We start from the raw sequence: 25,054 nt of genomic DNA on the forward strand, positions 1-25,054 counted from the left end.
ATTGTTCGGGAGCAATAAGTGCTCATGCGAGTAGAATACTCGTGTTTGTCTCCTCTGGCCTGATTGAGACCCGCCGTGATGGCGACTTACCGCACCGCGGGTTGGGGGTCACAGCACTGACTGCTACGGCTGGCGCGCTGGTGCTGGAGAGCAACCACTGCTTTTAGCCATTTGAGCGTTATTGGAAGAATATCCTTCCTACCACCTCGGCCTCAATCTTCTTTCTTATTTTTATGCTAATGTCTCATGACTTCCTTGACTAATGACGTCATATGACCTATGACGTCGGTACCTTGTGATGTCACAGGGGACCAACTTCCGGCGACAGATTTTGCGGACACTTCTGGCGTCAACATAGCCATGGAATGCTTTCGCGTTAACAAACTTAGAGGGAAAACAGAACGCTTACTGCGATTGGCCAGCCTTGAGCTGGTCGGACTCCATTTGATTTTGCGGAGTGAACGCATGCGTGGCACATGAGCGCGCAGATAAGCCTGGTAAACCCAGGCGCTGAGCCATCCTCTGTGCTCCATCCCATGCAAGCCTTACACTTACGTCTAGTGCGATCTGCAGCAGCGTCAACGAGCACCGAGAATAGGGAATCCGACCACCTAAGAGTCATTCAAAAAAAATTGTTCTCTTCTAATATCACGCTATATTTGTGCTAAGTACTACACAAAGCTGGTTGTTAGAAATGCAAGGAGGAAGGCAATATGATTTCAGACACCACAGTTTATTGGTAAAATATACAATTCTCAACCAACTCGTTGCAAAGCCACGGCCTGTGTGCCTCTGCAATTCAAGTCACACGGACGCTTCAAAAGAATCCACGCAACTTCTCGTCTGGAGACTCAGAATTAGACCGGCACCGCTGAGCGAAGGCATTCTGCAGTCCCTGTACAGCTCCTTCAAGAGCTTCGATGGACTTCGTTTGTTGACTGAAAATTTTGGCGTCTTCTATCCGCTCGCGTTTGCCCGCCATGTCCATACTCTCCACCTTCTCTAAGAGAGTGTAAAGTGTTTGAAGTGCCTTCCGCTGAAGGTTTTGCAACTCGGCTACCTCGGCACCAAGTTTTTCAAGGGCTGCAGGATCGTTGGCGGTGATATTGCTGCGGTGAACCTTGGGTGCTCGCTGATACATCCTGCAAAAAAGACGTGTGCAGTGAAACCTCTGTGATGTCGTTGATATTGGATTCATGTGGATGATTCCAGTATTGCAAAATCATAAACTTCTCTGAAGAGGACGAAGTAGGTAAGGTGCGATTGTAAGTTCAGAACATCAGAGCGGATAACTCACTGCGGCACTCACGTGACTGAAAGCAACTCTTTCCTCTCTGCTTACCTGAAGACTGGCGCATAATATGCTTGAAGACAATCACAATTGAAACACTACGCCTAGAAGACAGTGTCTTCAATTGTTTACGCTAAAACAAAATATATTTTGAAGGAATTGCTTTCGTTAGTCTTGCGGAAAATGCCGCTAAACTTTCAAAACTAATACACTCTGACTACGAGGACCCATTCACAATAAATTAACGGATCACATTATAGCCCGCAAGGAGCTGTCCGGGCCCGCTTACAAAGCATAAAATTAAAAACCGTTTGAACGCAGCTCGCCGCCTAGTGGTGCCTGAAATGTATATTCACGTTTGCCATGTGCCCTGTATGTGAACCTCGTTACATTGATGTATACTGGCATTCGGCAATGACCAACTTTGTGAACGCATACGCGTGCGTGCGATATTTGTGTATTGGGAATATTGTTGCAGCATATATTTAAGGGGAGGGGCAGTGCCACAAAAGTCGTCGCATATTTGGATAGCTGGTGAGGCACGAAAGAAATCTAGCCTGCGCGCCGCTGAAGGATGGATAACCTTGGAGAAACAACCCCCCGATAAACCATGCCGAGCGCGTAACCTTGAGCGTGCTGTGTGGGCTCCTCTGCACTTCGCCCGGAAGCGACAGCTTGGGGTCGGAAAGAAACAACTCGAGTCTTCTAGAACTTGTGTCCACGCCTGTCTTATGGCGACGCTAGTCCGAAGCGCGGAGAGGTGTTTGTACTTTTCATGCTAAGCGTGTGTGCGCGCATGCCTTGGCGCAAAGTTGCATACGTGGAACGCTTATATATAAAGAGCATTTAGTGCCGTCATTCAGCCTGTGTCGTAGTACTAGCTTTGAAGAATCGCTCCAGCATGACTCCCAGGGCAACAGCACTCGCCCTGCCACAATATGCGAGGCGTCGTGCCCCAGTCTCCGGGACGGCTTAATCGTGAGGCTCCGGTCGACTGTCGCAGCGCCCGGTGAACAAATGGTGTTGTCTATTGTTTGCCCTCGTACTGTGTATTTGTGCACTGTAGTTGCGAGATCTGCTTTGTATTGCAGCTTCAGTTGCATATTGTGCTGCATGTGTTACATTGTTCTGGAAAACACTGTACACATGTTGCATGTGTTCTTATTGATGCTGTGAAAATCCTGTGTACCGTATCTTTGTTATATAAAGCTTTGTTTTTGTAATTGAACCTTTGACTCCAACCCACTCTCTCTCCACCTCCAACAATGTCAGTCCAACTGGCCCAGAACTCTACCGTGATGAACCTTATCTCTCCAACATTCGGCTCTTTTCTCTGTTGCCACTTATCCTGTCCACTTTTCTTCCCTCGTCTTGTCGTGTCGCGGTTCTTTTTACCGCCTTTAACATGTCGGATAAATTGGCCAAGATCATCGCTGTGCTGAACCTGATCTATCCAAAATTCGGCTCTTTTCTGTGTTACCACTTATCCTGTCGAGTTCTCTTTCCACGTCTTGTCCTGTCGCGGTTCTTTTTACCGCCTTTAAAGGGACATTGAGGAGAAATTGAAGTTGGCTTGTATCCATAGAATACCAGCTCCTGATCACAAAAACGCCACTCTTTCTGAAAACAAAGCTCTTGTAATGTAGAAAATAGCAAGAACCAAAATACAGGTATCGCCGCCACAGGCCAATCTCGCAAGTACAAGCGTGATGACTTCCTAGGACAAGAGGCGCCACCATGAAGGAATTTTCCTTACTTCATGGTGGTCACGAATCTCTCAGGCTTGCAAAGGAAGGTTGCGCACCGCACCGCTACCCGCCAGAAATCACGGAGTCTCCCTTTACGTCACGTTTCACGTCACTCCGTTCTGTGTCGTCATAAGAGTTCTCCGTGTCGTCATAAGAGTTCTCGAGTTTGAATCGAAGCGGCGGGAAAAAATTTTTCAACTTCGAATCCAAATTTCTTTGAAATAAATGCATCTTTCGCTCCCGGACAAGCGTCAACAAAGCCATGAAATGCCGAACTATCAGATATTGCTAACAAAAAAATTTTGATAGGGTTCTCCTCAGTGTCCCTTTAACATGTCGGATGAATTGGCAAAGATCTTCGCGGTGCCGAACCTGATCTATCCGAAATTGGGCTCTTTCCTCTGTTACCACTGTGAGATGCCTATTCCCACTGTGAGATGCCTTTTCCCACGTCCTGTTCATGTAGTGACTCTTAAGCCCCTCTAATAGGTCTGACCAACTGGCCCAGAACTTAGCCTTGCTGAACTTCACCAATATTGGGCTCTTTTCTGTGATACCGGTTTCACTCAGTAACGACATTGCGTCCATTCTAAACTTTAATTTACTTTTTGCTGGCAGATCTCCTTCATCGATTCTTAACATATCTGTGATTTAGGCGCTACACCAAGGAAGCAGTTTTTCCACGGCATCAAATCATTTTTCGAATGAAACAGCCGCCGTACCTTGTCGACGCGAATTACGTTTAAGCCTATTTCCAGGATTTCTACTATGCTTTCAACGTTTCGGCTGAATGGATCGCTTTTAACCAGTTCGTCTAAATGGCGCGTTTAAAATTTTATTAATTTCCGTATTGATAATTGAAGATAACTCTTCCTGCTCGATTGTCAATCCTAAATTTTAATGCTTATACAGTCATAGTTTTAATCATCCGATGAACTGTTTATTAGGCACGGACCATTATATAGCCGATCACACACGGCCAAGTCTGACATCAGAGTCATTGTATGTAACGGAGTGTGGCGAGCGAGGCGCTGCGGCTTTTCTCGGAGAACAATATACTAAAGAGGCCCGTTTGGTAGAATTCATCAAGCACTTTCTTTTTTCACTCTTCTCGATAGCTTTAGTTTCCCTGACGAGTCAAATGTCCTGCACGTAGAATGCGGCAGGTGCGGAAGCATTTTAAAATTAAGAATTTGAAACTGTGAAAATATTATTCAGCATATTAATTTGCTATGACTATCAGTATACTTTTACGCACTGATAAATTAATGTGACATTGAGCAAGCATACAGATAACTGAACACCATTTTTTCTGATGCGGTAAATGAAGAGAGCAGCTGGACATAGCACTTGCAATAAACGCGAGTACGTAAACTTGGTATAATCCGGGGTAAGTGTTCCAGGTTCATATATTTTTCGGCATTCGGCCTACTTTTCTTAATGTTTATTTCAAGACACAACTATCAGCTTCTTTACTGCAGAGTTCCGTGTTCTGAGAGTGCATTATCGCCCGTTTTCTGTAGTAAATATAGGATCTCTGCGCTGTTACCTGTCACTTACAATTTGTCATGCGTTTATCATAGTTTCGTCGGTTGACATAAAAGTAATTCACGCAGCAATGTTAGTGTTTACACCCCTGGTGGGACCTGGTATTTTTATTCCGATAATTTAAAGCAAAATATATTCACTGGGAGCCATGCCTGCAGAAAAAGGAAAAGTGGAAATATGCTTTGCCATCCTCTTTAGCTTTCTTGTGCGCGTGCAAATATTTATTCCTCGCGAAGCGCTCCCGACACGTTTCGCTAAAGGAAAGATGTATGAAACTAGAGAGCACTCCACGAAAGGAGCGTTTTGGGTGGCAAGCAAATAAAGGAATTCACAAAATGCCTCAAGCACCCACATACCCGTAGATGAGTTTGCAATGGCCAATAAGCACCCCGTTAAATCCTAAACAAAAAATATTTGATTTGAACGCGACAGCGTTAAAGGCCACGTGTCGCAGAAAAGCCGGTGTCATCGTCGGCCGTGAGCGAAAAATCCTAGAAGGATCAATAAGTAGACACCAGTAGGAAACCGAACCAGCTGCGGTTCGATCGAGCTGGGGAATCGAACCAGGGCCTCCTCCAGAGTGCGAGACGAGCGCGCTAACAACTCCGCCACGCCAGCTCGATGGTTTGGAATGAACAGGGGCTTGTAGTGAATACGGTGTTGTTTTAGAAGGGTGCTTTAGAGACATATTCTGTGGTGAGTATTAGTAATTATCTGGATGAAAATTACAGAAGTCGCAGTTAAGCGAGTAGCAAAGTACGTTACCGCTAATTTTCCCCTTCGCTTGGCGCGCAAGTAGCGCCATCAGGCGGCGCCCAATAAAACAACTCCCTCCTCCTCACAATGTACGCCATTACCCCAACAGATAGCGCGCGTCGGCAGCGCCTCTAACTCGTCAAGTTCAGGCGCATGGGGCCGTGCGGGGACGCAGGAATCACGCGGCGAGCGGCGAACAACGCAGCGCACATCCAATACGCGTTCACCACCAAGCTTGCGGCTTGCGGTCCGTTCGTTCGGCACTGAAACTATGCTGGCGTTCGTGGCATCGGGTTTGTCGAGAACGATGTGCCGGCGAACTACTGCTGCAACTTGAGTCCCGCGGGTTTCGGCAAGGCGCCTGGCAGCCCGTCTCTGTGGTTTTCCTCTCCGCGCGTCCGTTTCACCGTATGCAGCATCAGCAGCATCAGATTCACGCGGCGTCGAATGCGTTGGCCTTGAGCGAAACGTCCCTGAATGATTAATAAATAAAAATTAGTAGCCAGTTTGGTCAAGGTAAGGAATCCATAACCGGTTACGCTATCGCGTCATAATCTCAAGGCGGGGCTTGAGTGCTCCCTCCAGTTTTTGTGACGTTTGAGTGCAGTATGAGTGCAGTATGAGTGCAGTATGGCGTGAAATCGGCTTGTGTTCGATTACTGACATTGCCACCATCTTTTTATGCAGTGAAAAACCAACTTAAGTAGCGGCCCAAAGCCAGTGGTGATAGCCTATGAGGACATAGCGGTAAACTATAGAAGGTGCCGCTTGGCGAGGACCTGGAACGTTGCATTCAGAAACAGCGTCTCTGTAAGGTAGCAGAGTAGAGCCCCAACACTCACGAAGTGCGTCTTTATTGAACATCATCATTTCATCGCAAAACTGGCTTGTGTGCTCTTGTCACCAAATGGAACTCGTGTCCAATAGCCAAGTACGTCTCATAGTCGTGTGAAGGACATTTATGAGAGTGACTTTTTCTTTGGCAACCTTACTTCAACAGATTAGTCAGGCGTGCATGTACGGGCGCTGGTATCGTGAGCGGCGCTGATGACGAAGATGAAGCTTGAAGAGCGACAGGCCATATACCTGAGGTGAAGAAGAAGAAGAAGACAGAACAGAGAAATCTCGGCAACTGGCCTGGCCAGCAGCGTCGACAGTCCGCTCCGTCGGCTAACCAGCCGCGGCTCCAGACCTCTTTCAATAAATGTGGATCGCCTTTCACATCCGGCGGCTGTGCACGAGAGCTTCGACGCACGCAACGCCGCACCTACCGGACTACGCTCCAGCCCGTCCTATACCTCCGCTTGGCGTTGCCGCCGCACGTCCGCTGTTCGCGCCAGGCTTTCGGCAGTTTCTTCTCGCCGCCATGAAAGCGCCTCCTATTGTATCCGCTGAGCTCCTCTAGCCGTGTCAGCACTAATTTCTTCCTCGGCAGCCCGGCTAGCTTGCGTTTTAAGCCGGGAACCCCGTTGTGTGGCTGGCGCTGCTGGACTCGCACTTTCAGGTCAATTACTTGTCCACTCAGCTTCTGCGTTATCAGCACGCCAGCCGTGAACTCCCAGCCAGACTCCAGGCAAAACTTCGGTTGCCGCCTTCTGGCCCAAACATTTACGACGACTTCAACAAGGCCCTGATAGCGTACTTTGGTTTGGAGCTCCCGCCGCCTTCCTGCGCTCCTGTTCCGGGCTCAGAAGCTGCACCGCCACTCAACTCACGACCACTAGCCGAGTTCTCTAGCCGAGGTGCTTCGGCTGCGTACGCCCATCCACCTGCGAGCTCCCGCCCCACTGCGCCTTCTGCCCAGCACTGCCTGGAAACTGTGGCGCCTGCCCAGGCAAAAGCAAGGGTGATGGGCCAAGACTCACCACCAGAAGAGCTCTCTCTCGGTCCGGGCCCCAACTCGCTTCTAGTCGCATGTTCGCCGGCTACCTAAAGCATCCACAGTGAGCCCGTCTGTCTTTGTTGTCGCGCGGCGCGCATACAAGCCACACCAGAGCCATGTCGCGCATCATGCGTCACCCGAACCGCCTGCCATAGATCCCTGCCCAACTCGCGCCTTCACAAGTGACAGAGCCTCCGCGACAGGCGAGACAGCTATCGCAGGAGGTGCCATGCATGCGACGCATTACAGCGTGCCCTATCCAACATCGCCAATGGACTCAGCTCTGCTGTTTCCTTCCCATTCCGACCCCTGCGTCCCGGACTTGTGCCTTCTGTTCCCAGCAAGCGGTCCCAACGGCACCGTGGTCTCGCTTCTGCAGACAGCCGGTAAAGCCTGTGGCCCGCTTTGACTACTCCCTAACAAAGCAGCCCGAGCTCCACGCAGCAGACCTCAAGCTCAGTGCCTTCCGCCGTCGTTTGGCCATCGCCAGCGGCCGAGGCATCGCCTTCCCTTCTACGGCTGTGGTTTCCCCACGCTATACCTTCGTTCCCACCGACTGGGCCAGCGCACATCGCATATCTCCCGTAAATCCCCATGCGGCCACATTTTCTCAGTTGGCATTTCCCGGTCGACTTCAACCTAAATACCGGCCCCACCAGTGGGCCTTACGACTCAAGCACGCCTAGCTTGCCTCTAATTCTTCGATGACTTTTCCCGCCTGTTCCTTCCGTCATCATCCTCATGTTTTGGCTCCCCTCAACCTTTGTGAAGCAGCCAGGCTTGACCACCCGAGCTCCTTTCTCCCGTCCGACGACCTTCACGAACTCTAATTCGAACTTCAGAGGAATGAAGAAACTTGTAGATACCGTTCTATTTCTTCTTGCCGCGCTGCGGTGGCTCAGTGGTTAGCGCGCTCGGCTACTGATCCGGAGTTCCCGGGTTCGAACCCGACCGCGGCGGCTGCGCATTTATGGAGGCAAAGCGCTAAGGCGCCCGTGCGCTGTGCGATGTCAGGGCACGTTAAAGATCCCCAGGTGGTCGAAATTATTTAGTAGCCCTCCACTATGGCACCTATCTCTTCCTTTCTTCTTTCACTCCCTCCTTTATCCCTTCCCTTACGGCGCTGTTGAGGTGTCCAACGATATATGAGACAGATACTGCACCATTTCCTTTCCCCAAAAAACAATTATTATTATTATTATTATTTTTTTCTTATCGCGCACCGGGTTAGCGGGGGAACATCTGGTGCGGCGCTGGCATCGCCAGCGGCATTGATGAAGATGACGCTTGGAGCGCGACCTCGCTCGCGCAGAAAAGAGCACATTCGGCAACCGGCCTGGCCAGCAGCGTCGACAGCCCGCTCCGCCGGCTGACCAGCCGCGGCTACCGAGCCTCCTTCAATAAATGTGGGTCGCCTTCCCCATGCGTTTTAAGGCGACAGCCTTTAATGGCTCATACTCGCGTCCATCTGTTGCAATTTAGGTCACGTGACCTTGTGATGTCACGTGATCTCTCTCTGCCACGCTCGCGCCAGGTGATCTTCTCTTCTGTCGTGAAATGAATTAAAGCGCGGCAAATTCAAATCAGTGCAATGAGTCGCTAAAGGCTTCCGCCTTCCCGCAATTAAGAGATATCTAAGTGCCTCCAACGAATTTTTCCTTTTTTTCTTCCTGCCTAAACAAATAACTTAGTCTCTTGTTCAAATAAGTCGGTAATAAGGGCAGAAATATATCGATTTTTTGCCCGAAGACTGCGGGTTACTGTTCCGTCCAGCCCTTGCAAAAACCGAAGGTCAGTGTGCATACCCTTCGCAGTCGCGTATCAACTCTCCAGCGTCCATAATTCTGGTAGCTGCTGTTTGTCTCGCCTCTGGAGACATTGTATAAGAATTCCATGCCTTGTCGTAGCACATCTTCTGGGTCGGACCATATCTGGAACGATAACAAGTGTGGCTGTTTTACCCGAGGAAGCAGATAAAACATGTACAGTAGCTTGTGGTGTAACACCCGGTATTTAGAAGACCAGGTTTCATCTGCGTCATATCTCGGCGAAATATTCCTTGCGTTCAGTTTTATGCCCCATAAAAAGCAACCGAAGGCCAAAATACCATTAGAGATCTCCCAAAATCAGCTTATTAATTTCAGGTTTTCGAAATTTCCCCTGGTACCAAACGCCAAAACTGTCATGTTGTGCAACAAGAGGCGGTCAGCATTCGACACACTAAGATGCTTAACACACTGAGCGTAACAGTAGCTGTTTTGATTTGACTGAAAACTTTGGCGGCCAAAAGTGGCACCGGTGACTTCACGACCGCCATACACCTGCTAGCAAGGCTGTGATCCACGTGCGCTGGCGCACTTGTCTTCATCGTCGTATCGGAGCGAGCGTGGGCTAGAGAGTGCAATGTTCATGATCGCATGCCCTTCTCCAATGACGCGTGCATGTTTGTGACGGCAGCGGCGTTGTTACGTAACGGAGAAGCAAGCTATATACTCGTGAGTTTGACGTGAGAGCAGCGCTGTTACGTTTTCGGGAACATGGCAGTTATGGCGGAGCCGTCCAGCCGTTGCAACCTTACTGCAGCGTCCTGCGGGGACTCATGCCCTTTCTTTGAGTCATTGGAAAAGATTTCAAAGCGCCACACTTCTTTTCCGTTCGCTATTGCGCATGAAATGTATATGGCCGCCGCAGCCAAATTATTCCACAACCGGGAGCCCCAACTCCCAGGGAGTTCACTAGTGTCGACGCCTATCCATAGCCCACGGGTAGTTCTCTAAGATATGCATACGTCTTTAATGTGTTGCTTAAAGAGAAGTGGTAATTATTTCCTCCGTTCTTTGAGCTGTTTATCGTATACCTAATATCGCTGTGCGCGGGGGTTTCCGCTGTCAGTTATAAAAATGACGGTGTAGCAATGGACCCGCCCGAACACACAAATGTCCCTCCTGTGTTGCTAACGTAACAGAGCGGCAGCCACACACCTTCCAGACATAAAGACGTGGAGAGGGAGATTGTGGTACTCTGAAAAAAAAAACTAGCAGAGGTTTAGTGCTTGTTAAACCTACTGATACGAGCGAAAGCTTTGTTAAGCATGTTTACGCATGGTTTGGCGCCGGAGTCGGTCCGGCGCGCGCCTCATCCGTTGCGAGACTGAGCGACCGAGCGCCAGCGAAGCAGCTGTTATACCCTCGCTAGTCACGTGGTACAGCAACGGCGAGGCTCCGAGCGATGGCCGCTGCGACGCCTCTCCACAGTGAGTCACGTGGTATGACGTCACTTTCCACACCTCCGCTGTGCTTTCTGAAGGTCAAATGCGCACAGAATTTGACCTTGAGAGTTGTAGCGCGAAGAGTAGAGCTGCCGCTCTAAAGGTTTTCAATCAGTCTATCATTTCCCGGCCCTATAGCGGCGGTCCAGAAAAGACACGCATCAAGACAAACACTGCACCTGGCACGAACCGCTGCTGTACACAAAGCCCCGTCACTTTACAACATGTCGAGGTGAGGCTTGGTTATAGTTCTTTACCGTAAGCCACTGTGATAAAACATGCGCATTAGCATTAAGCTGCGGACGTAAGGGACTTAGTTGAAAGCACGGCGTTGCTCTAACGGGAGCTCAGTGTTCCGCCGCTGGTTTGCTTCAGACGTCGCTATAGTGTTGATGTTGTGTCATTGCGTGCTTTTGACCCGCATTAAAGCAGCGCTCCACACCCTGTATGTGACAATGCCACTCTTGAACCTGATGGATGCATGCATTCTGAACCTCAAGTTCAATGTAAAGACTCTAACAGGATTTGCTCACAAGCTACAGTCTAAGAAAAAAATGGACTAGAAGGGAGCGAGAGCCAAGTTGATAGATTTCCTTAAAACGCGCGGAGTCGCGCCCTGTGCCGCTAATTGGAGGACTTTTTTTCTATGTTTTTGTGCCAAATTTTTCAGTAGTGACTAAAAAACGAGGTTTTCTTCTTACACTCGAAGAAAAAAGTCACTATAAGGGGCGAGAAGCTAGTCGACTAACTGATCTGCCACGATCGCTGCTCCTTTTCGGGACTACCTGCAGAGGGTCTAATTTCTGGACCTCTAGAAAAGAGGTGCAACAGTTAGTTTCTGGGAGCAGTCAATTAAAGAAAAAAATTTGGACTAAGCGTGAGTTCCAGGGCAATTTAGTTCGAGATAGTTTTCGATAGCACTTATCGCACATAATAACAATGAAAACATAAAGAACATGAAAATACCAGCATTCAAACCAACAACATTTGGGTTGGGAACCGAGAGCGGATATGACCAGGGTGGAAATGAAGACTGTTTGGAGCAGGAAATTGAAGCCTTATAGGCGAAGCACACACATCGCTTCGGTTTACCCCACGCGGTTTTATTAAACGCATTGTGGGTTAAAGCAAAGGGTGCTTATTTTGCTTTATGCGCTTTTGCGACAACCTGTGGTAAGCCACAAAACATACGGTCTAAATCGCATTTAGAGCTGTGCCTTCTAAAGTGCTGAACCATGTGTACTTTATGCCCAGTCGGTTTCGAACCCGGCCGCAGCGGCTGCTTTTTTATGGAGGCAAAACGCTGAGTTGCCCGTGTGCTGCGCGATGTCAGTGCACGTTAAAGATCCTAGGTGGTCGAAATTATTGCGGAGCCCTCCACTACGGCACCTCTTTCTTCCTTTCTTCTTTCACTCCCTCCTTTATCCCTTCACTTACGGCGTGGTTCAGGTGTCCGGCGATATATGAGACAGATACTGCGCCATTTCCTTTGCCCCAAATCCAATTATTATTATTATTATTATTATTATTATTATTATTATTATTATTATTATTATTATTATTATTATTATTATTCACATTATAGCCTGGCCTCTTGAAAACTAATACAGAACGCCGTGTTTCAATTCGTTTTTTTTGTTACTGGCGGGCAGAGGTGACGGTGAATTGACTATTTGCCACTCGTCGTTTCGCTAAGTGTAGCCGATACTTACGATCACATAGCCGCCGCGGTGGCTCAATGCACAGTTATGGCGCTCGGCTGCTGACCCGAAAAACGCGGGTTCGATCCCGGCGGCTGCGGTCGAATTTCGAAGGGGGCGAAATTCTAGAGGCCCGTGTACGGTGTGATGTCAGTGCGCGTTAAAGAACGCCAGGTGGTCGAAATTACCGGAGACCTTCACTACGGCGTCCCTTATAGCCTGAGTCGCTTTGGGACCTTAAACCCCATAAACCAAACCAAACTTACGGCCACTTAAGCTCATTAAAAAACAGCAACGAAATGAAAGTACGCATTGCTTAACGCCACCCTTACGACTCACATTCGACACGTTTTGAAGTTCGTAGTACTGTTTTATGCACTTTCTCAGCTGCCGGTCGCTTCGGTAACAGGAAGATTTTCGCGCAAAACAGTCTCTCCGCTTCGGCACGGACAGCGGTGGAGTGGCGGTGCTCTCACTGGTTTCAAACGGCAATCTGCGTTTTTGAAAATCGAGTACTGTTGCATTCGAGGCCTTGGCGTGCGATTTCTGCGTGCTGCTATGCTGCGGTTCGGCCCCTCGTTGGTCTCTTTCTGAGCAGTTAGTCCGTTTAGGTTGCGCATGGCAAACATTTGTGGCAATAGGTCCTGATAAGTTCTGTGAATTGTTTCTTAATTCATGCACCCTCCCTTTTAAGCCACGGCGACCACTACGTTTCCGCACTCCTCGCTAAGCTGCAGCCGCTGATAATTTTTTTTAGCTGCATCGCTTTGAATAGCTTCAGAAGCTTTGCCCCGTCTTTTACAGTCTCGTGGCTTACTGGTAATTTCATGGAGACCTCCTTCCTTAAGTACTTCAGAAAAAGCGCCGTCTGTATTATATTGTGTTGTGTTAAATTCGTCCTTGTCAAATAAAATGCCTGTTGATTCTATCGTCCCAGAGATCGATTCTTGGTTAGCTTTTGTTTTTACCTTGTATTAATGAGATTGTTAGAGATATTTCGGTTGGTGTTGTTGATAATTCAGTGTAGTAGGAAAATATTTCTTCCGTTGCCGTCAGCTTAGGCAGAATCGTGATATTAAACAGGCTCTAACATAGTGTAATGATTTGCAAGCAGAAATTAGCTTTGATAAAATAATCTTTATGAGAATATTACAAAAAAGAATAATTTATTTTAGGACTAAAATGCGCACATCTTTCTTTTGGAGGTAACCGAATATAAATGCTTGGCCTCGTGAAACAAACTTTTTGACTCTGTAAAAGCTAACTTCCTCCGAGAACGATTATTCTTGATACGATCTCTATAATTTGCTACACCCGACCTGCACTTTGTTGCCTACAATGTCATCCTTGGACCAATGTTAGCATATGCATAGGCGTATGGAATCTCTTTGTTATTAATCGGAGAAATGAAAGAATAGGGCTTTATGATTTATTTACATCTCATACAAGTGCACATCTATTGCAGGGCTCCTCAAGGGAAGCGGGTTGCCATCGGTGCCGTAAAGGAGGCGAGCATGGCGGCTAAAAATTTTCTCTCAGCTTATAAATGGACGCTATAGCATTGATACATTGCGAATTCTCACTTTTTCCACTCGTTATGCTATACAACAACACTCGCTGACAATACCGCAATTAACCTCTCGAAAAAATTCCTTCACGTTTTCCTTTCCCCCTAGAAGCATTGGAGAATGGAATTGTCCTTTTAAACTAACGTTCATTGTCCTTATTTGACTCACATATGTTTTTGTGTAGCGAGAAATACTATTTTGCGCTCTTATCATTGCCTTTTATGTGTTTTGTTACATTTGAACAATTGCGTTGGTTTTTTTACTTAGGGTGTAACTTATGCGTCATTGGTCGTGAAACTGATTCTGTGCATTTAGTTTTCAATTTTTTGTTTCCAGCCTGGAAAAGACATGGAAGTAAGGACGAAGATATCATTAAATAAATAAGTAAATAAATGAACAAATAGAGCTGTGCTTTTATTGTCATCCTCGCGATCAAACTACCAAAAGGTGAGTACCACCTCATATATTGCAGACTCATAAACGTTGCCACAAAAATTTCACCGAATCCCATAGGTCGACGTTGGTTTACATATGATGATCTCCTGATTGTGCGCCCCACAGCAGGCCGCTGTGATGACTACTCTGCATACACCAGAGCTAGAAATGATAAAAACCTTCACGCTCCAAGAACCAGTTATTATGAAGCCAATTGCGGTGCTTACCTGCAGAACAGTTGCTCCTTGTCTTTGGCCCAGAGTTTATCGTAGTCATTCTCCATTTCATCTTCACCATGTTCATCCGCAATGCAATTCCGCATTTTCCGCGGTTCCACACAATCTCTGGCTGCAAACACATCTGCGAGCGAAGTGATAGCAAAATTCCTTCGAGCATTTATTTTTCAACGACATGGGAAGGACACTAATTATGCTCTATGATCTATAAAACGTGGTAATGGTAGATCACTAGTTATCGCAATTCCGTACATAGAACCAGTGTACTAAGTGTAGCAGTGCGAATATATCCCAACAAAATGCAATGCATGGCATGGTACCACACTTTACATGACGAAATTTCCTTGTATCTTTTCTTTCATAGACTTCGGCAAAAGTGCCCGCTTAGTTCTTTCGATAGACTTACCAGCCGTGTCTTTATTATGAGTATATAGGACTTTTTCGTGAGATGCGACACCATCTTGCATGTGGTCGAAAATGAAATGAAATTGCTCGCCTACTATGGAGAAACGTGGTTGAGAAAAGAGGCGCATTAACCTTGGAGGTCTGATCCTCTTCTGTAAGGCACCAAATGCGAATCAGTAGTGGGTTGTTCGTGCAGAAAGCTGCCGCGTATGCGCCTGTTTACAACGTGCACTGCGCATGTGCGGTACAATCCAGCGGTTGATTTTTAATCAGTGCTGCCTGGAAGAGAGAAGCCAATGAAAGACGAGCATCCTATGAGCGGTCTAATGAAAAGGCAAATTATGTATGCGCAATTTGTAGAATTTATTTTTCCCGCTTCTCTGCAGCCCTAACGTTCTGCTTGGCTCTGCCTCGTCACAACTTTTTGAATTCAGAATTTTGGAAAAGGGGGTGCATCAAAAGGCGCCGTGGTGTAAGGCTCACAGACAGCCCTGTCAGGTCGGCACTCCAGTCTCGTGTTCTGAGCTAGTGGGTTCGATTTTACTACTTTCGTGCACAAAGCAGCATAGGATACTCAGCGTAATGTAACAAAATCAATTGTAGTTCGTCTGTCCAAGAGAGTTCACGTAAGCCGGCCCCTAAGGAATAGTATTGTTTGAGAAAATTTTAGCGAGAAACGTTCTAGAGGGAAGAATGCTTCAATCAGAGTTCGATGGTTCGCTGCCAACGTCCAGCAGTTTCGTGAATCTTCTTGTTGACACCGACCTGGGCGACTGAGAGACAGCGTTTCCGCCGAAGCAAGACGAGCGAATTAGTTAAAACAAGCGTAACAGAAAATATGTGTGATACGTGGGTTTTGACGTTCCGAAGCGACACGTGTTATGACAGACGCCGTAGTTGATGGCTCTGTGTCAGTTTATACCAAATGGCCTTATTTTATGTCTGCGCATATCACGCCGCACACCGCTACTTTTGCATTTCACCTCCATCGAAATGTGGCCACCACAGCGGGATTTCGACATCTTGAAATTGGGACCACCTGCCGAACTCCAAATCCACTCAGCCGCTGCTGTGCTGCGTGTTTTATTTTTCTGCAAGCGTTGGTGCCCGTATCAAGATAGCGCACAGTGGTCCTTAGCGTCGCCACCGACAGATGCCGCTGTACCTCCCAGCACTGCCACGCGTGCACTTCTTGACAGCTGACTGTAGAGCCGCAAACTTCAATGTTTACCAGCGGTTCTTCCTCGTGGATTTTCTGTTATGTTAGCCGCCCTGCTGCAGTGAATTCGCTTAAAAAGCGCGTCTTTTTTTTGTGTCTGATGCGAACAGACTAAGGTAAATCGCTCGAGCTTAGAATGGGGAAAGAATTAGCAGTATCCTCAGTGCAGTGGCAAACAACTTTCCAAAACTGTGAAATTGCTGGACGAGAAAGGAGGTTTTTTTGAGTAAGCAGCTTATCTCTAGAAAGTCAAGTGTTGGTTTAGGTTGAGAATAAAATATAGAGCACGAAAATATCGTTATTTGCCTGCATTTTGGTTATTCGTCTATCTTACAGAGAAGAACGCCTGAGCTTTTCCCCACCAAACTGTAAGGCGTTTTGGGGTCACATTTAATAAAAACCGTCATATAATCATCTGCATACCGAATAGTGTGAAGTAGCCTTTTCCGAAAAATAAGAGATATTCACAAGAAAGCTGGACAGGACTACGCAACGCATTTTGCGCAAACCTATGTACGCAGAACTATGCATCGACTAGCCCAGGAACAAGTGTTACTTGAGCAGCCTTTTTAAGAGGCGTGGAAACTCATTTTAATGAGACCTGCGAAGTGCCAACTATGTTTTCAAATTTCGCAAAAACTGAATCTGTTTAGAAATGAGCGGCAGCAAAAATTTCGAGATCATTTTACAATGCAAGGTGACATTCCATTTTAAGTCAGAAAAATGCACTCGACTGTAGAATGTAGGCAGAATGGCTGGTCTTGTGAGCATGTTGGGGCACTCGCAAGTGCATAGCCGATTGATCGGGCACAAGCGCCACTGCCGTTTTGAAGTGCTGTGGTGGCGGATAGCCCCTGGCACAGTGTTTACGTCCATTTTCTTCACCATTCTCTTTACTTTAAAAATACTGCCTTTAAATTAACGGCTTCTGAGAAACAAAAACCACTGACTTTTTGAGCTCCAATTTTCGAGCTTGCTGCTAACCTTCAATCTAAACGTTTCTGCGTTGGGTTCGAGCCACCACTCATTCGAGATTTCTCACTCGCTGCAGTCGAGAAACATGGTTTGCAGACACCATTTGTTTCGTTTTCGCTACGACCTCTGTATTCCCAATCCTCCCTCGTGGAAGCCGCATATCAGTACCAGTGGAAAAAGGTCCAATCTCCATCCGCCTGCCATGTGCCTTAGCCATCGTGCCCCGCAGCATAGAGCAAATAGCTGATTTTAGAGTAAGCCACGATAGAAAAGTCGGGATGGAATTGGCAAGAAACATCGCGGCGCCTAGCACAAGTTTGCTGCGAATGGCAAAGCTGCACTTTGGGTGGTTGCCTGCTTGCGTCGCGCATAAGGTCCCCGGGAGGAAAGAAACAGGGAGAGCTTGCAAAACGATTGGTCAGAAAGCTTGGCTCTGCTTTGTTTAATTGGAAAAACTTCGGATAAAACAATTTTAATGCAAAGTAATAACGAAAATTCTATTCAAAAAAATTTCGTACGCTCTTGCTTTGCAAGCTATTTTGTTTGCTAAATTCATGGAGGCGCGAATATTTAAAAATTCCGATCAGCAAACCGAATATACGTCTATTCGACTCGCGGAACGAGAGGAATAGTGCACGTTGGAAATTATTTAGAACAAATCAAATCATTTCTAAAGTTATCGCGTGTTTTCGAGAAATTACGACTAAGTTAAATAAAGCACGCTCGAGTCTTTTTTTTTTTTTCAAGAGCTGTTTATCAAACAGCATGCTGCCGCGACCAGTCTGCGAGGGAAAGAGGGTTCAGCGCCATGCCGTGGCGCATTCGTGCGGCGGTGTTCATGATGTTCTCAAATATGTCCTAAAAGACTTAACGATGTGGCAGTGTTCGACATGTTTCACAAACTACGGCTTCCTGCTTGATATCGGAGTCCATAGCTAAAATTCGCGCCCCCTTCATTAGTAGAGATTATGTTCTAGTTTGTTCGCGGTCGACATGAGTAACAAAATGTAGTTTTACTATGCATATAATATTGACGGTCGCCCAGTACAATACAGCGTTGTCTGTGTCCTAGCGGAGGAAACATATACGCTCTTTGACAGCTAGAGCTTTAGGTTCATAATTAATAACGCCGCCACATCAGCTTGTCAGCATTAAATATTCAATTTATCTGAATACTGTAAGAAACAGCGCAATATCACAAAGATTTACAATTCCTACTGGATTCGACTTTCAACTTCAGTATCCGTTTTCGATTCGGTAAGAAAACCGCAGCGGTGGTCTAGTTAGTGGCCTTGGCATCCGCCTGGCACGCGGGAGGTGCGGGGTTCGATCCCTATTGTTGCCGGGTACCCACTGGTGATACAATGAATACAAGCTTTCCTCTGGTCTGGTGCTCGACTTGTTTATGATGAATTGCTTGAGAAGTGGGTTTTTGAACCCGCCTTTAGCAAACGAAAATATCTTGTGGCATGGCGTTCTTTGGTTTCAAATGCCCTTGCACCATAAAAGGTCTCATCATTAGCATCAATGAAAAAGTGCTCCTTTCGCAGACATCTATTTATATTCCTGTTCGGAACCCTTCACACAGAACATGAGAATAATCAAGGGACAAGAGCCAATGGCGAAGCAGTGTCGCTGAATAGCCCGGTTTTCGACCGGGCGCATTGATCGTGCTTGGGCCGGAGGGGGTATGAAGTGTTCGAACTTAAGTCTCACGTTTGTACGCCTCTTTATCACAGGCCAAAGCCCGAAACGCTTTGTAGCCCTCTTCTCTTCGAGTGAAGTTTGCTTTTCTAGAGTAGTGACAGCGGTTGAAACCCACCTCGTAGCAGGACGACGCCTCAGTGAAGACACTGCAATCACACAAAACTCAGATATATCTTCATGCCATACTTAAGTCGAATGAGTTAATCACTTTCATCACCTTGCATGTCAGGTGCAGTGAGAAGCACAGGACTCTCCCCCCCATAGTTATCTCTCATCACCCTTTCCTGACCATCCGGCAATAATGTGGAAACCTTCCAAATCACCTCAGCCGCTGAGACCTGCGACAACCGATACAAGAGATCACCTGCTGATCAAGACCGGGCAATCTAGGCGTTGCTGCTGTACGTTACAAAATTAAGAATGTCGCATCACAAACTTCTATTCCCGTGTTGAAACCCTTTGTTCACTGTTCGTGCCAAGAAAGGCCGGGATGTTTTTAGTGTGTCGCCCACTAGTAGGCCCTACTATATTGAGCACCGGGGCAATAGCACACACAGAGCTGCTGTATGCCGCCTACCCCGAAGGCCACAGAATGGCACACTAACAAGTAGGCGCCCAGCAACGTAATTGTCGTGGGTGTGCCGTGTGCCACACATCAGGAGCTTAATTTTTGCTGTCGAGTGGCACAACTACGAGCCGCACTTTCGGTTCTTCCACCACGCTGGCACTCTTGCGAGAAGCGTGCCGCAAGTCTTGCATTTTGCATCGAAGGAGATGCTGGGGCTCTATTCTCATCGCATGCGGCCTTGGCGCAGCATTCTGGACTCTGCCAAAGGGTAACCACGTGGTCAAGTTTCTTAGTATAAAACATAATGTAACAAACAATGAAAACGAGAGCATAAAAAGTACGAGAATGCTGTCCTTGCACTTGTTGTGCTCCCGTGTCCGTTCCTAGTTTTATTATGCTTGGTACGTTTTGCTAAGCGTCACCAATTTAGGTCCACAGCACGACCAGTTATCCCCCTTAGAGCGGTGGCAATTGGCAACGAGTGTGGGACTCGGTGGTCTTGCAGACAACCCACCGCGCTTACGGGGAGCCATGTTCATGGTCTTCGGCCTCGCTCACATTGCAACGCGGTCCTAACACCCCTGGGAATATGGCTTTTTCCCAAGGGAACGAAATCATACTCGTGTCTGATTAACTCATTGAGGCCCTATGGCCACCGTTGCATTCATAAGAACTCAAACTTTTATCGGGGAGTGTCCGACCCCAGGCAGCGATATCTTAGTTTCACGATGATTTAGAATCCTTCATATCGGAAAGTGGGTGAGCACTCTCCACAAAAGGGGTGTGTTCGCTATTTTAAAAATGGTGTGCATGCCGCCTGAATAGGATAATCAGACTGGAAGAGCGTTACGTTCACTTGGGGAACAAGCATAATTTGCTTAACGGAAGCCCGCGATTTTAAATAATGTGATAGAAGCCAAATATCACGAAATAATATAAGTGCGCCGTAAAAGTCAAATAACAGGCAAATAATAATTGGTAAATAGCGATACGCAACGTTTTTCAGCACAGCAAAATTCTAGGCACATCGTCCACCGCTTTCGTAGAGAAAGATGCCGACTGCTAATATTACCATTTTTTTACGAACTTCTTCGATCTTGTGCAAATTCGAAGGAGAAATTTGTTTTACGATCCACCAGCAGTTTGAGAAATCTTGCTATTTCGATACTGCTGTCTTCAGCCATTCAGACACTTCATATGAAATTTTGTATATGCCGCGAGAAAAATAGTCGTTGGTGTTTTGTGTTCCAAGCTAACAAATAGTTTCCTTGAGGCGTGAATATACAATCTAAGAGAGAAAATATTTATTGAATTCATAATACCAATAATCAGTGGTGCCTGAAAGAGTTTAATGCTGATAAATCCACAGCGGTTTTGTTTTGTCTACAGCTGCCGTGATTATTCTTTGACGACGCACACAAAGTAGTACGGCTGACATTTTTCGCTTCTAAGGAGAATCGCCCAACGGATCATACAGCGTTCATGGTGATGGTAGATAATTTCAAATTTGCACCTTTGACTCAAAAAGATACCCCATACGTCTAACCTACTTTTGAAGGAGTGTACGATGGGGGGCTAGTTGGTAATCCATGAACTAAGAACGAAAACCACGCAAAGGACGATACACAGGAAAGAAGTAGACAGTGTGTAAGCGAGGCTTCGGTCTATCTGTACAAGAAGGAGCTGAAGTTCTTGAACTCGATAAAATAGAGTTTGCTTGTTGCGCATGCGTAGGGTTGGTGATGGAAGGAAGATGTGTTTCAATAAACAGTTGCAAGTCCGCGCTCATCCTGTCTACTTCTTCCCTGTGTATCGTCCTTTGCGTGGTTTTCGTTCTTAGTCTAACCTACTTCTCATTTCTGCTCCAGCTCTCGTAAATATGGTGAACAAAATCATCCTGTATATAAAAACCGTTGTTTTTTAATATTCTATAAAACCAACACCAAATAGATTACGTGTAGCGGCAAACATGTGCAATGTATGTTTTTCCATCGTTTGCAACAATTGAGCCGCTCACTTTAGAGGTGCGCCAAGAAGGGTCATTTTTTTTAGGTATTTCTCATGGCCAGAGTGAAAACGAACGCTTACCTGCAGGCTTTGTTGTAGACTTCGTCGCTAAGAGTGTTCGCGCTGCCATAAGCGGGCGCGTAGGTGTAGAAAATATTGTCGTACTCTTCGTAGCAGCGGGAAATTTCTTGTTGCGTGCATTTGGTCATGACCGGGGTGCGTGGAGTACCTGCGAGACGCTGTTGTTAAGGGTGCAGGCGCCGATGGCGCAACGTGTGTTTCCAAGTATGCTTGGTATTGGTTGGCATAGAAGTGTGCGGGATCGGCGAAAGCAAGAGGTTGCTTTTTCTGGTTAAATAAGTCTTATCGCGTTTTACCCAAATAGAACTTCAACGCGGATATTGCTGTGTCTTGCAGGCTAACGTTTCAAGCATTTGCGCGTTGGCCACTCTGACAAAGTTGGTACTATTTCTTGCCGCACTCTTGCCTGTTCCCACAGTTTTATTCCCCGCACACCACAGGATTGGAACCGCCTTCCAGGACTTATTGCCGCCATAGCATACCTTCATGCTTTTAAAAATGCACTAACATTGTATATTTAGGAGCCTAAAATCTTTTGTTTCTATTTTTTGTTGAGCTTGCTTTCGTTTAATGTATCATCTCTTAATCACTCCTCTCTGTAATGCAAAAAGGCCCCGAAGGTATTAATAAATGAAATGAAATTAAATCACACAATATGTTAGAATAATCATACCTTATATAGTAACATGTAAAGTTTATTCCATTTTCAATAAGGGAATATTTTTACGTAATTATGTATACACAACTTACTTGAAGTATGATTGATAAAAAATTTGATAAAGGAAGAATGAGCGCTCGCGATTATTTTACAAAAGAGTTGGCAAAAGAAAAATAGCATTATTCGATCTGATTAGTTCTTAAATATATCGCAATTTAATGACTGAACGATTCGAGATTATCTTGTAAATTTTGCCATGACTGAACACTTTATTCTCAACTACAGGAAATGAAGAAATACTCAGAAGACATTACGTCGCTTGTTCTGCCAGCTTAAAAATGTGACGAGAACGGTGACAGCGATAACTAGAGCTTCATTTCAGTAATGTCTTAATAGTTCATCGCGCAAAACAGAGTCATGTCCCAAGCGTCATGCACAAGTTTTCTTCAGACAACACTGCGCCGGTGGGTTTCAGGAAATAAAGAAGCGTCCTTATCTTCTTGAAGTGTCGCATTATCGTGGTAATTATTTATTTAAAACATTCCAGTCCTGCTTAGTTTGTTTCTTCAGTTACGAAACGCACTCTGCCGCATTCTGCATTTGAAAAAAAAAATGAACTACTGTTTGCCTTCTTGGTTTCCACTGCGGCAAGTGGTGACATTACCTTTCCTTACTCGGCAATAACAAAGCATTGAATATCCCACTTTGTGAACACATTTATGCTCATGCAAGAAACGACAGCACTAGAAAATCGCTCATTAGAGGTCATAACAGATATTGCTGCAACACAAAGCTTTTCCCTACACAATGGTTACCGCCGGAGGCACTACGTATCTGTAATCAGGGCTGTGTCCTGCAATTTTATTGTGTCCCTGTCTCAAAGTTTTTGCCCAGATTTTTTCAAGATCTCTTCGCTCCCTCTGCTGGGCGCGAACCCAGCGCCGTGGAGCAGTTAGCATAATGTTCGAGCTTCTTTTGAGCGTGTGGTTTAACTACCCTACGTCGAAAGTTTGGTGCCAAATTTAAACTCATCGCAGCCCAGAAGGGCGGGCATGCTCCCTGCTGCGACCGCCACTCTGACTTGCTGCTGCCGTTGCCACCGAGCTGTTCGATTTTACTGGCGCAAATCTGCGCGATAAACCGTTTAAGTCTAAAACTTGTTTCTTCTCATTTTTCTAGCCTCTGATTTCTTTGGGAACTTCTTGGGTAGCTCGGAATACGGCCCCTTTTTTTACTCTCGAGAACGCATGAGGGCATAAAATATGCCATTCTGCTCACCCAGTGCACTTATATAGGCCAACGGAAATCTGCTACCCGACCTCTTCAAGAGAACGTGATTCTGCAAATCGTGTTTTCATTAACGTTTAGCTTGTGGGCAAAGCTTCATTATAGTATAGTTTCATGCTATTACCGGCAAGCCCATTGGTTTCTTCTTTCTGTGTGCGCGTGCGCGCTCGTTTGTGTGTGTGTGGGGGGGGGGGGGGAGTATGTGCGTGCTTGTGGTGCTCGTGAGTGCGTGCGTATGCGCAAGCACGCATTTGAAGAATAAAGCAACAAATTAGGTTGCTGCGAACCTTCGTTCGATGCCAGTTATTCAGCTTAGATAACGTTTGTTGTCATCATTCTAATTTAAGTAATTGCTTGTAATTACCTGCAATACGTAATTACCTCGCTCATAATTACCTGAGGCTGTTGTTCCTCTCAAGGTCCTCCGCTGCTACAGCAGTAAAGTGTAGCATGAACAATACATAAAGGCCTCACGCGTGTCCTTTGAAATATCTCACCTTCTGGAAGAGCGCTGACGACATAGAAGCTTAGCAGCAGTGCACCGGCAAAAGCCGTCGCCATGAAGCCCACGAACTCCTTTGTAGACATCTTTCTTCACTGAACTGAGAAGTTCAAGTTTTTACCGTTTAGCAGCAGCTTTTATATAGCGACTGGAGAAAATGCTACAAAGTGTATGCCCTCTCCTGATGCTCTTCATGCGCCATTAACGTCACCCACGGTATCAGCGGCGCCTTACGCTTGTTTGGGTGTGCTGCCATCCGCCTGGAAGTGGGCTGTTATCATATTCCAGCGCACGCGCGCATTTATCTACAACGCCAAACATATTGCACCTTCCTGGAAACTCCGGCGAAAAACACGGCATCATACATGCTCTGGCCTGTCGCTACAAATATAGAGCCTAACATTTCCGGTGAGCCATTCTGATTGCACGTTCTTTATTTCGGCGGAAAGGGTGTGCATGGCTGTAAGATAAACTTGAAAAAGTATCGAAGCAAATGAAAAATGATGACAGAATTGAGTGCCGCTCGGCAGGAGGACGTGGTGTAACTGGTGAAAATGGGGGGGGGGGGGGGGGGGGGGGGGCAAGGAGCGGCAAGAACAGGTAATTTCTTCCACGCTGTCCGCATGCATTGTGACCCCCATCCTGCTGTTACAAAAGCTAAATTGAGCCTTCAGTTTTGATTGGCTTTGGCACTTTGTTCACATTTTTCTCCACAACCACACACACTCGTTTGCTCAAGAACTCGGAACGCTCAATGTGTTTCGATGTTTTGCTAGAATTATTATTCCTTGGTATCCTCTGGCCAGATCAGGGCGTGACTGAGAGGAATCTTCCCTTCTGGCTGCTCCTGCAATTAAGCATATATGTCTGCCACAGAGTAATATAACTGTGATGCGAACAGGTGTCCTGTACCAGTGGGGCAGCTAGTTCTATCCGCATGATGAGAAGTCAATTAATAGAACCTACGCAACCGCGGTCAACGAGAAGACAGACAAAACCTCGGGTTTTGACTGAGAAGCCAGACAAAACTCACTGCCTTCAAAGCCATCGCCACCGATGTCATCATCATCATCATCATCAGCCTTACTACACCCACTGCAGGGCAAAGGCCTCTCCCATGTCTCTCCAATTAACCCTATCCTTTGCCAGCTGCATCCACTCTTTGCCTGCAAACTTCTTAATCTCATCCGCCCACCTAACCTTCTGCCGCCCC

The 25,054-nt window shown here is 46.6% G+C and overlaps 1 protein-coding gene across 2 annotated transcripts; it reads right to left on the reverse strand.

Annotated features, from left to right (window-relative positions):
* Positions 1 to 732: 732 nt before the first annotated feature.
* Positions 733 to 24,033, reverse strand: LOC144132469 (uncharacterized). Of its 2 annotated transcripts, none has more exons than XM_077664902.1 (6): positions 23,837 to 24,033; positions 21,395 to 21,542; positions 18,748 to 18,884; positions 14,424 to 14,556; positions 9,031 to 9,156; positions 733 to 1,142 (listed from the first exon to the last, which is right to left on the reverse strand). In XM_077664902.1, the coding sequence occupies exons 1-6, from the start codon at positions 23,925 to 23,927 to the stop codon at positions 818 to 820; spliced, it is 960 nt and encodes a 319-aa protein (XP_077521028.1). In that variant the 5' UTR covers positions 23,928 to 24,033; the 3' UTR covers positions 733 to 817. The 2 variants fall into 2 exon arrangements, with proteins under 2 accessions (XP_077521028.1, XP_077521029.1); XM_077664903.1 differs by lacking the exon at positions 733 to 1,142 and adding an exon at positions 6,306 to 6,429.
* Between the last annotated feature and the right edge of the window lie 1,021 nt (positions 24,034 to 25,054).

Source organism: Amblyomma americanum, chromosome 5 (genome assembly GCF_052857255.1).
Source record: "Amblyomma americanum isolate KBUSLIRL-KWMA chromosome 5, ASM5285725v1, whole genome shotgun sequence".
NCBI lineage: Eukaryota > Metazoa > Arthropoda > Arachnida > Ixodida > Ixodidae > Amblyomma > Amblyomma americanum.

Excerpts from the sequence above, each read along its gene's own strand:
- LOC144132469 (XM_077664902.1), bottom strand. The coding sequence starts at position 23,927 with ATGTCTACAAAGGAGTTCGTGGGCTTCATGGCGACGGCTTTTGCCGGT. Across the intron at positions 21,543-23,836 it reads CGTCAGCGCTCTTCCAGAAG|GTACTCCACGCACCCCGGTC; the intron begins GTGAGATATTTC and ends AGCGTCTCGCAG. Across the intron at positions 18,885-21,394 it reads GTCTACAACAAAGCCTGCAG|TGTCTTCACTGAGGCGTCGT; the intron begins GTAAGCGTTCGT and ends GTGTGATTGCAG.